The sequence below is a fragment of the Entelurus aequoreus genome, linkage group LG25, assembly GCF_033978785.1.
Source record: "Entelurus aequoreus isolate RoL-2023_Sb linkage group LG25, RoL_Eaeq_v1.1, whole genome shotgun sequence".
NCBI classification, from domain to species: Eukaryota; Metazoa; Chordata; class Actinopteri; order Syngnathiformes; family Syngnathidae; genus Entelurus; species Entelurus aequoreus.
The window spans coordinates 30,791,370-30,803,334 of NC_084755.1; the positions used below are offsets into that span (position 1 = coordinate 30,791,370).

Consider the following 11,965-nt stretch of genomic DNA (forward strand, 5'->3'; position numbering starts at 1 on the left):
TATTAAGTAGCGCACTGCACGGACGGACATATGTAGCACGTTGTGTAAACAATGCACACCGAGGCACAACACACGGCATGCTGGTGTAACGCAGGTGTGAAATACATACTTTTGCGGAGACTATTCGGCTCTTGCTCAGTATTACTCTTTGTCACGAGGTAGGTTTTTATTCTCGTTTTCACCCGAAATATTGTGCTGACGGGATTCTAAACTAAATGCCTATTTGTTAACTTTATAGAGCAGACTACCAGCGCCTGATTTTTTGTCATTAAGCTGTGTGTGACTGTAGATGCGGAGTTGGTAAGTCCATGTTTATGAAAATATATTTCATCATTGATATATAAACTATCAGACTGCGTGGTCGGTAGTAGTGGGTTTCAGTAGGCCTTTAAAGACAGTCTGTAAAACATAAGCTATGCACAATTTTGACCAAAGAAGCACCATAACATTTTATGTAGACCACAAGGAAGTGTTGCTTGGCATCAAGGGTTGGAATTGGGGGTTAAATCACCAAAAATGATTCCCGGGCGCGGCACTGCTGCTGCCCACTGCTCCCCTCACCTCCCAGGGGGTGAACAAGGGGATGGGTCAAAAGCAGAGGACAAATTTCACCACAACTAGTGTGTGTGTGACAATCATTGGTACTTTAACTTTAAATGTAGAACCAATCATATTGACCCCTTTAGCACAAGTCTGAATTAGGGATGTCCGATAATATCGGACTGCCGATATTATCGGCCGATAAATGCTTTAAAATGTAATATCGGAATTTATCGGTTTCAAAATTAACGGTATCTGTTTTAAAAAAAAATTGTTATGACTTTTTAAAACGCCGCTGTGTACACGGACGTAGGGAGAAGTACAGAGCGCCAATAAACCTTGAAGGCACTGCCTTTGCGTGCCGGCCCAGTCACATATTACCTACGGCTTTTCACACACACACAAGTGAATGCAAAGCATTCTTGGTCAACAACCATACAGGTCACACTGAGGGTGGACGTATAAACAACTTTAACACTGTTACAAATATGCGCCACACTGTGAACTCACACCAAACAAGAATGACAAACACATTTCGGGAGAACATCCGCACCGTAACACAACATAAACACAACAGAACAAATACCCAGAACCCCTTGCAGCACTAACTCTTCCGGGACGCTACAATATACACCCCCGCTACCTCCTACCCCCCCACCTCAACCTCCTAATGCCGTCTCAGGGAGAGCATGTCCCAAATTCCAAGCTGCTGTTTTGAGGCATGTTAAAAAAAATAATGCACTTTGTGACTTCAATAATAAATATGGCAGTGCCATGTTGGCATTTTTTTCCATAACTTGAGTTGATTTACTTTGGAAAACCTTGTTACCGTATTTTTCGGAGTATAAGTCGCTCCAAGAGTATAAGTCGCACCGGCCGAAAATGCATAATAAAGAAGGAACAAAACATATATAAGTCGCACTGGAGTATAAGTCGCATTTTTTGGGGAAATGTATTTGATAAAAGCCAACACCAAGAATAGACATTTGAAAGGCAATTTAAAATAAATAAAGAATAGTGAACAACAGGCTGAATAAGTGTACGTTATATGAGGCATAAATAACCAACTGAGAATGTGCCTGGTATGTTAACGTAACATATTATGGTAAGAGTCATTCAAATAACTATAACATATAGAACATGCTATACGTTTACCAAACAATCTGTCACTCCTAATCACTAAATCCCATGAAATCTTATACGTCTAGTCTCTTACGTGAATGAGCTAAATAATATTATTTGATATTTTAGGGTAAGGTGTTAATAATTCCACACATAAGTCGCTCCTGAGTATAAGTCGCACCCCCGGCCAAACTATGAAAAAAACTGCGACTTATAGTCCGAAAAATACGGTACATTGTTTTAATGCATCCAGCGGGGCATCACAACAAAATTAGGCATGATAATGTGTTAATTCCACGACTGTATATATCAGTATCGGTTGATATCGGTATCGGTAATTAAGAGTTGAACAATATCGGAATATCGGCAAAAAAGCCATATCGGACATCTCTAGTCTGAATAGTTGGATAGGACGCCTTTAAAAACAATGCCATGTCTGACCTGTAACGTTCGTTGTTCGAACATCCTCCTGGTTTCCTGGAGTTTGGACAAGCCCGACGAGGAGCTCCCGCCTTCTCCATCTCCTTTGGTGTCAAAGCGGTTCACCCTCTCCGAAACGGATCCTCCCAGTTTGAGCAAGGCGCTGTGGTCAACATTCTCGTTGAGGCTGGACGCTCTCGGCAAAGACAGTTTGACGGCCTGCTCTTTCCCTGCCAATGAGAGGACGGTTAACTACCAAGCGCGCGCGTGCGCACGGATGAAGGTGTTCTTTACCTATCATTTTGTCTCCTTCTTCGTCATCGCCCGGAGACTGCATCTGCATGAACATGTTTTTGATGCGGTGAACGTTGGAGCCGTATTTACGGCCCCTCCCGGTCGGCCGGGGGAGGGGCGCCGGCTTGGAGGCGGGGTCATAGCCTCCGTTGAGGTGATCGGTGGCTTTCTTCAGCGCCGCCAGCCCCGCCTCGTACGCGTTGCGGTGCGGCGAGGCGCTGCGCAGGCTGGAGCTCCCGCTTCCCCCGCTGTTGCCACCGGAGGAGCCCTTGTCCCCCGAGGTCGACGACGGTTCTGTCTTCATCATGTTTGATCATTCAAATGCCAGCAGGTGAACAGCAGGTCAATGCAGACGAGGGTAGCAGCATGTCTGGAGAACATGGGCTGTGAGACAAGAACGGAGAAAAGAAGAATCAATGAACAACTTTGTCACAAACGCAAATGTGTATCGTTTTCGAAGGCAGGCTCGCTACTTTTCGTGGGTATTCTTCCAAGTATGTTCCCATTTAACCAAGGGTGCCATAAATAATCCCAAAGCTAAACACGAACAACTCTTTAAAAATGTTCATAATTATAACGGGCAACGAATATCAAAATACAATTTGGTGACAAATACAATGATGACGTCATGAAATATATGAACTTTTTTTTCAATCCTCTATGACAAAATCATGCATTTTGATGACAAATTGATTGATGATGTCATATTAAACAGGTTTCAAATGATTCACAATGGGTGGAGGGTAACAATGTTAGGATTTCAACCACAGCTGTCATTTTTTTTAATGAGATTAATCCCATTTAGGAATTTGGATTAACCATGATTAATCACAGGTGATTACTCGCTGGTATAATTGATATTAGCTTAAGAAAAGACCCCAATATTTTTACACAAATGCAATTTTATCGTCAGAATGTCATCTAGGAAGGTCTTTAAATTTTTTTACTTGAATGCATGTCATTTATTTTACTTGGTGACAGTTTTGTCAAAAGTTCTTTAAGGCTGTATTTTGGAGTGACATTTTCCAGCGAGCACACCAGTCAGAGCCTTCTCACTCATTTATGCAACGACCTGATCGACAAACGTATGGCGGTTAAGGTACAAAACCCAAAACTAGTGAAGTTGGCACGTTGTGTAATTCGTAAATAAAAAACAAAATACAATGATTTGCAAATCCTTTTCAACTTATATTCAATTGAATAGACTGCAAAGACAAGATATTCAATTTTCGAACTGAGAAACTTAATTTTTTTTTGCACATAATCATCAACTTAGAATTTAATGGCAGCAACACATTGCAAAAAAGTTGGCACAGGGGCATTTTTACCACTGTGTTACATGGCCTTTCCTTTTAACAACACTCAGTAAACGTTTGGGAACTGAGGAGACCAATTTTTGAAGCTTTTCAGGTGGAATTCTTTCCCATTCTTGCTTGATGTACAACTTAAGTTGTTCAACAGTCCGTTGTGGTATTTTAGGCTTCATAATTAGAGTGTCCGCCCTGAGATCGGTAGGTTGGAGTTCAAATCCCAGCCGAGTCATACCAAAGACTATAAAAATGGGACCCATAACCTCCCTGCTTGGCACTCAGCAACAAAGGGTTGGAGTTGGGGGTTAAATCACCAAAATGATTCCCGGGCGCGGCGCCGCTGCTGCCCACTGCTCCCCAAGGGGATGGGACAAATGCAGAGGACAAATTTCACCACATCTAGTGTGTGTGTGACAATCATTGGTACTTTAATCTTTAATCTTAATAATGCGCCACACATTTTCAATGGGAGACAGGTCTGGACTACAGGCAGGCCAGTCTAGTACCCACACTATTTTACCATTAAGCCACACTGTTATAACACGTGGCTTGTGCCCATGTGGTGATATCCTTTACACACTGATGTCGGTTTTTGATGCAGTACCGCCTGAGGGATTGAAGGTCACGGGCATTCAATGTGGGTTTTCAGCCTTGCCGCTTATGTGCAGCGATTTCTCCAGATTTTCTTAACCTTTTGATGATATTACAGACTGTAGATGGTGAAATCCCTAAATTCCTTGCATTAGCTTGTTGAGAAATGTTGTTCTTAAACTGTTGGATAACTTGTTCACGCATTTGTTGACAAAGTGGTGACCCTCGACCCATCCTTGTTTGTGAATGACTGAGCATTTCATGGAAGCTGCTTTTATACCCAATCATGGCACCCACCTGTTCCCAATTTGCCCGTTCACCTGTGGGGTGTTCCAAATAAGTGTTTGATGAGCATTCCTCAACTTTCTCAGTCTTTTTTGCCACTTTTGCCATCTTTTTTGAAACATGTTCCAGGCATCAAATTCCAAATGAGCTAATATTTGCAAAAAATAACAAAGTTTTCCAGTTTGGACGTTAAGTACCTTGTCTTTGCAGTCTATTCAATTGAATGTAGGTTGAAACAAATTTGCACATCATTGTATTGTGTTTTTATTTACCATATACACAACGTGTAAATCTTCACAGCGTTTGGGTTTTGTAAAAGAGCTTGTATGATCAAAATAAGCTGCATGATTAATGTAACTGTGCTCGTGGGTAATCACATGAGTTAACTCGTTAATTTTAACAGCCCTAACTTTAACATGAGAGACAAATAACTGAAGGATGTTGATTATGGCAAAACATTTTGCATAAGTACCGGTAACGTAATCAGATCGACAGTTTATATCCTGAGATGATGCTGTTATAAACTCTGCATTATTGTCAAATTAATTTAAAGCAGAAATTGACAACGCTTGTGGTCAAACACAATAAGAATCACATGAGATATCTCGAGGTGGGGGGAAATAATACATTTTTAGATGCATCGCAATTCGGACATTCAAGCACACCTGTGAAGTAAAAAACATTTCAGGTGACTACCTCTTGAAGCTCATAGAGAGAATGCCAAGAGTGCGCAAAGCAGTAATCAGAGCAAAGGGTGGCTATTTTGAAGGAACTAGAATATAAAACATGTTTTCAGTTATTTCACCTTTTTTTGTGAAGTATATAACTCCACATGAGTTCATTCATAGTTTTGATGCCTTCAGTGACAATCTACAATGTAAATAGTCATGAAAATAAAGAAAACCCATTGAATGAGAAGGTGTGTCCAAACTTATGGCCTGTACTGTATATAAATTAAAGATGCATTAATAATATAATAATCGTAATCGAATCGTGAGGCGCCCAAAGATTCTCACCACTGGAAATATACCAGCTGAGTGGTCCAGGTGTTGTCATTTAAACTCCTTAAACACAAACATGCTGTGATTTTTGTAACATGCTGTCTCACTATTTTGCCAACTTGCCTGATGACAAAGTCTTGAATCCGGAACAGTTGTGATAGCTGCAGAGTACCTACTTATCTCTGACAATCTCATTTCCTGCCTGTTTGCTATGCGGGCTTGACTTTTTGAAAATTAAAGGGTAATTAATAATCGTTTATTTCGATGCCCATCAGACTAGCTGACTGACACGAACATAAGCATTCATCGACGTAATCAAAATTTAAACTGAAACTAGCCATGATATTAAAGGATTTCTGTACTTATGTCAGTTTGATATTGTCTTCCATTTGTGCATACTTTTATTCAGATTGTTTTGTACTCTTATCTAAGTGCGGCAATTTAGATTTCGTACATGTGCAAATCTTTTTTCCAGTGGCTAACAAGCTAAAAAATATGATAATAATTGGTGCTGTGGTACAATCCAGGTTAATATTACCATGCTTTTATTTTGAAGCTTACCTAGCAATGAACAGGAAGTCACCGTGCGTTTGTTTACGTTGTTGTAGTTATTTTGCTGTTGTCGTTTCCTGACGCTTGGCGATTACAATAATATATATATATATACACATCTCGATCATTTTAGTAATCGAGTAATCTAATAAAACACACTTTATAGCCATTAAGGCTATAAAGTGTGTTTTATTAGTAACCAGTGCCTCCATGGAAATGCCCCCCTCTACCTCAAAGAACTACTCACCCCCAAATCCTCCACACGACACCTCCGCTCCGGACAGGCTAACCTCCTCCAACCTCCGAACAATGGGAGACCGGGCTTTCTGCTCCGCCGCTCCCAGTCTATGGAACGCTCTCCCTGACCACCTGAGGGCACCACAGACTGTGGATGCTTTTAAAAAAGCCTTAAAAACCCTTCATTTTAAAAAAGCCTTTTTTTAGATATATGCATACTAGTTTTAGCTATTTTGCTGTTCTAGTTTTTATTTGTATTTATTTTTTATATATTTTTATTTTTAATACACTATAGCACTTTGAGGTTGTTTACTCAATGTAAAGTGCTTTTTACAAATAAAATCTATTATTAATGCTTTTTTAGGGAAATTGTCAAACAACGATGTTTCAGCTTGCCATTACCTTAATTCTTTTTTTTCTAAAAAATACACATCAACACTGAAATTGCACTTTCAACATGCTAATAAAAACGTAAAAAATTTTAAAACTACCCGCTGTCCACACAGATCACGGCACTTACACACACTGGTCTCATGTGCGCTCTATTGTAGAGGCCTTGCGGAAACTGTCCACATATTTAAAGTTCCAGTCACTCCGTAAGGTCCAGTGTTTATACATTTTTATTAGTTACACTCATTACACACGATTAATCGAAGCGACAAAATATAAATGTAAACTTTTTTTCTAATCAAATTAAATGATTTAACTGAATAATTTTTGTAGCCCTATATGAGAAATCAACATAGACAGATTTCAAGCAAAAATAACCCTTTAGGCCTAATTTTAACAGTAGTCGACGTATATGTCGACATCATCCTAGGCAAGCACTTTTTTTAGTAATAATAAAAAACACTGAACCAAAATTTGATGAGTTGGCCAACATAACCAGGACCGAACTAAATTCCACAGTATAACTTATTGTTCATCCAGAGTAGGGATATAACGATATGAGAATTTCATATCACGGTGAATGTGACCAAAATGATCACGGTTATCGTTATTATTGTGGTATTGTTGAATGTGCTCAAAAAGTACTAATACACACACACTCAAATCTTTTAACTAAGTTATTTCTTTTAAATATCTAAAATATTTAGACACACTACTAAAAAAAACAACACTATTTTGCATGTTTTGTGTTATGCTTCACTGATAGTGTTTTAGACTGACTATTTATGTTTTAATTGGCTAAACTTGTATTGTTTTAAATATTGGTTTGTACTGCATCACTTTAATATTTATTTAAATCTTAAATTGCATCACAAATAAAATATATCATTATTATTATTTCTGGCGGGCGTTGGAGCATCCTACTCTATTCAGCGGTCCCTGAACGCACCGTAAAAACACTTTCGGTATAGTATAGAACAAGCATTCTGTGTTAAGAGAGCACACCTTGTATGTTTAATGTGCACCATTGAATATCGTAGTTGCTCAGACAGTCATGTGTTTATATAAGTTTAGATTGGGGTATGTTGTTTATCAATGAAGAAAGACGTTAATGTCGTCTATTTTCATGTTAGCATGCAAGCCAGCAAGCTGACGCTAGTCCGTGAGTTATCAACGTGCAGTTAGCAATCACAGTTTTACGATCATTTTAATTTAATAATAACCATTGGGAGTTTTACCAAAGTTATCATAAATACCGTTACCGCCCTAATCCAGAGTCACCCTACATGGTGTCTTGTTAATGTCGAAAGTGGTTAGCTTTGTGTTAATATTGGTAGCTGGCTAGCTCGTGTAACAAACAACCTGATTTAGAGTACAACAACAGCATACCAGTGTTTCTCCTACCATTATATTATTTTGGAGTCTTGTCAATTTGAGTTATTTTAGAAGGGGGACGGTTAAACAATTTGTTATTCTTATAGCCAGATCGCCAGCTATGGAAATAAACACAGGTCTCGCTATAAGAATAACAAATTGCATAATTTTTTGGAAGACCTCATGAACCTCTTTAGATTGGTGACGGTTAAAATTACAGTCCTTTTCGAGCTCCGCATGCACGTGTTTGTGTCTTTGTTTGTTAAACATGCCCACTACACCGCCCCTCTCCTACTACTCACCATCTTCCCAAAACTGTAATCATAGGACACAAACACTAAAACGTTAGTGAGGTCAAAGTGTTGAATTTTACATGCAATATTACCAAAATATAGTAAACTAGCATTGCTAAGCTACATTGCTAAGCCCCTTGGATTCAGTACCCCCCTATGCAACTGGCTGCTTGACTTCCTCACAGACAGACCACAGACAACACATCCAGTGCCATCTCCCTGAGCACCGGCTCCCCCCAGGGCTGCGTCCTGAGTCCGCTGCTGTTCACATTGATGACCCATGACTGCCGCGCCAGGTCCACTACTAACCACATTGTGAAGTATGCGGACGACACGACAGTAGTGGGCCTCATCCGTGACAACAACGACATGGACTACAGGGAGGAAGTGAAACATCTGGTTGACTGGTGCAGAACCAACAACCTGGTCCTGAACGTTGACAAGACCAAGGAGATCATCGTCGACTTCAGGAGGCACCAGTCCAGCCACGCTCCACTCTTCATCAACGGTACAGCAGTGGAGATCGTAAGCAGCACCAAGTTCCTGGGGGTGCAGATAACTGACAATATGACCTGGTCCCTACACACCGGAGCTCTTGTAAAAAGAGCTCAGCGGTGCATGCACTTTTTGCGTCGGATGAAAAGAGCACAGCGCCCTCCCCCCATTCTCAGCACATTCTACAGAGGCACTATAGAGAGCCTGCTGACCAACTGCATCTCTGTCTGGACTGGAGCCTTGAGTGCCTCAGACTGGAAGTCTGTGCAGAGAGTGGTGAGGACGGCGGAAAAGATCATCAGGACTCCTCTTCTTCCTATCAAGGAAATCGCCAAAAGCCGCTGCCTGACCAGGGTTCAGAAAATCTTCAGAGACTCCTCCCACCCCCACCAAGGACTGTTTTCACTGCTGGACTCTAGAAAGAGGTTCCACAGCCTCCATAGCAGAACCTCCAGGTTCTGTAACAGCTTCTTCCCTCAGGCCATAAGACTCTTGAACGCATCATAATAAACCCCTCAATTCTCCCCCAAAACGGATTAACTCACTGGAATATAAAGACAATATAACATACATCCATAAACGTGGATGCATATGCAAAAGTGCAATATATTTATATGGAATCTATTTATTTATATTTGCACCTTATTGCTCTTGTATCCTGCACTACCATGAGCTAATGCAACAAAATGTTGTTCTTATCTGTACTGTAAAGTTCAAATTTGAATGACAATAAAAGGAAGTCTAAGTCTAAGTCTAAGTTGCAGCTATTGTACTCACAAACAAAACCAGGGAGCTTGAATTAGCAGTGCTGTCCTGTTGACATCCCCACACAAACCGGGGTCTTCAGTCAAGAGGGACGCTCTCTGCAACACTACTGCATACCCAACTGCACAACCTGAACCTCCGTACTTAAAGGCCTACTGAAACCCACTACTACCGACCACGCAGTCTGATAGTTTATATATCAATGATGAAATCTTAACATTGCAACACATGCCAATACGGCCGGGTTAACTTATAAAGTGCAATTTTAAATTTCCCGCTAAACTTCCGGTTAAAAACGTCTATGTATGATAACGTCTATGTATGATGACGTTTGCGCGTGACGTCAATTGTTGAAGCGGAAGTATTCGGACACATTGTATCCCAATACAAACAGCTCTGTTTTCATCGCAAAATTCCACAGTATTCTAGACATCTGTGTTGGTGAATCTTTTGCAATTTGTTTAATGAACAATGAAGACTGCAAAGAAGAAAGCTGTAGGTGGGATCGGTGTATTAGCGGCTGGCTGCAGCAACACAACCAGGAGGACTTTGAGTTGGATAGCAGACGCGCTATCCGACGCTAGCCGCCGACCGCATCGATGATCGGGTGAAGTCCTTCGTCGCGCCGTCGATCGCTGGAACGCAGGTGAGCACGGGTGTTGATGAGCAGATGAGAGCTGGCTGGCGTAGGTGGAGAGATAATGTTTTTAGCATAGCTCTGTTCGAGGTCCCGTAGCTAAGTTAGCTTCAATGGCGTCGTTAGCAACAGCATTGCTAGGCTTCGCCAGGCTGGAAAGCATTAACCGTGTGGTTACAGGTCCAGGGTTTAATAGTATTGTTGATCTTCTGTCTATCCTTCCAGTCAGGGGCTTATTTCTTTTGTTTCTATCTGCAGTTAAGCCCGATGCTATCACGTTAGCTCCGTAGCTAAAGAGCTTCACCGATGTATTGTCATGGAGATAAAAGTCACTGTGAATGTCCATTTCGCGTTCTCGACTCTCATTTTCAAGAGGATATAGTATCCGAGGTGGTTTAAAATACAAATCCGTGATCCACAATAGAAAAAGGAGAAAGTGTGGAATCCAATGAGCCCTTGTACCTAAGTTACGGTCAGAGCGAAAAAAAGATACGTCCTGCACTGCACTCTAGTCCTTCACTCTCACGTCCCTCATCCACGAATCTTTCATCCTCGCTCAAATTAATGGGGTAATCGTCGCTTTCTCGGTCCGAATCGCTCTCGCTGCTTGTGTAAACAATGGGAAAATGTGAGGAGCCTTTCAACCTGTGACGTCACGCTACTTCCGGTACAGGCAAGGCTTTTTTTTAATCAGCGACCAAAAGTTGTGAACTTTATCGTCGATGTTCTCTACTAAATCCTTTCAGCAAAAATATGGCAATATCGCGAAATGATCAAGTATGACACATAGAATGGATCTGCTATCCCCGTTTAAATAAGAAAATGTCATTTCAGTAGGCCTTTAAGCCCTTGGTTCGCAATACTGTCTTATGGTTATTGGGCTGTAGTCAGCATCATTAAGGGCCTTTAAATAGGCTCCTCAAGGCAACATTTTTATGGGTCTATCACGTCTTCACTTTTGTGTCCCATAACCTTCGGGGGGCTCTTGAGAAATGTAAAATGACAGTCTTACTGCGTCCGAACTCAGCAGAAATGGCACACCGCAATAAATAGGCTTTGCTTGTGCAGATCAACAATCCCACCACACTCAAACGTTCAAAGACAGAAATACTTTTTGCCTTTGTCTACAGGAGGTCATGGCAGTGTGATTGTCTCACACAAAATAATGTAACATTTCACGGTCCATTGCAAAATATTGTGCTTTTCCTATCGTGTTCAGGAGATAGGAGTGTGCTAATAATAATAATTGTCAGGGGACAGGTAAATCATGTGTGACTGAAGACCAGTGAGTCAATAACTACATAATACGAAAAGACAGCGCCTACTCTCTATCTCTAAACAGTCAAACACCTTCTCCCACTTGGTGCCATACCACCCACTGCAATCTCTGACTGTTCCAATAATTAAACACCCTATCTAACAAGGTTGAGGTCTGTTCATTTAGATCGGCTCTGTAACAAGTCCCTTCTATGACCAGACTTCATCTGAGTGCCGTCATTCTTTTCAAGGAACAGACAAATCAAAATGTGACATCTACACTACTGAAAACACGCACATTTAAGAAAATGATCATGTTTGTGGACATTGGAAGGAAATTCTCATTTCTGTATTTGGTGGACAATGACTATTTGTTGCAAAAATCCCACCTCAAAGCTGAGG

The 11,965-nt window shown here is 40.9% G+C and overlaps 1 protein-coding gene across 5 annotated transcripts in view; it reads right to left on the minus strand.

The window, feature by feature from the left end:
* LOC133642634 (neurabin-2-like) overlaps nucleotides 1-11,965 on the minus strand; it is a 130,573-nt gene that overhangs the window by 87,351 nt on the left and 31,257 nt on the right. For all 5 annotated transcript variants that reach the window (XR_009824559.1, XM_062036956.1, XM_062036953.1 and 2 more), the window contains 2 exons: nucleotides 2,377-2,760; nucleotides 2,104-2,312 (listed from right to left, as the gene is read on the minus strand). Coding sequence is in view for 4 of the 5 variants with exons in the window: in XM_062036956.1 (XP_061892940.1) it covers nucleotides 2,104-2,312; nucleotides 2,377-2,683 (516 nt within the window). In the remaining variant the exon portion in view is untranslated. The remainder of the gene's footprint in view (nucleotides 1-2,103; nucleotides 2,313-2,376; nucleotides 2,761-11,965) is intronic.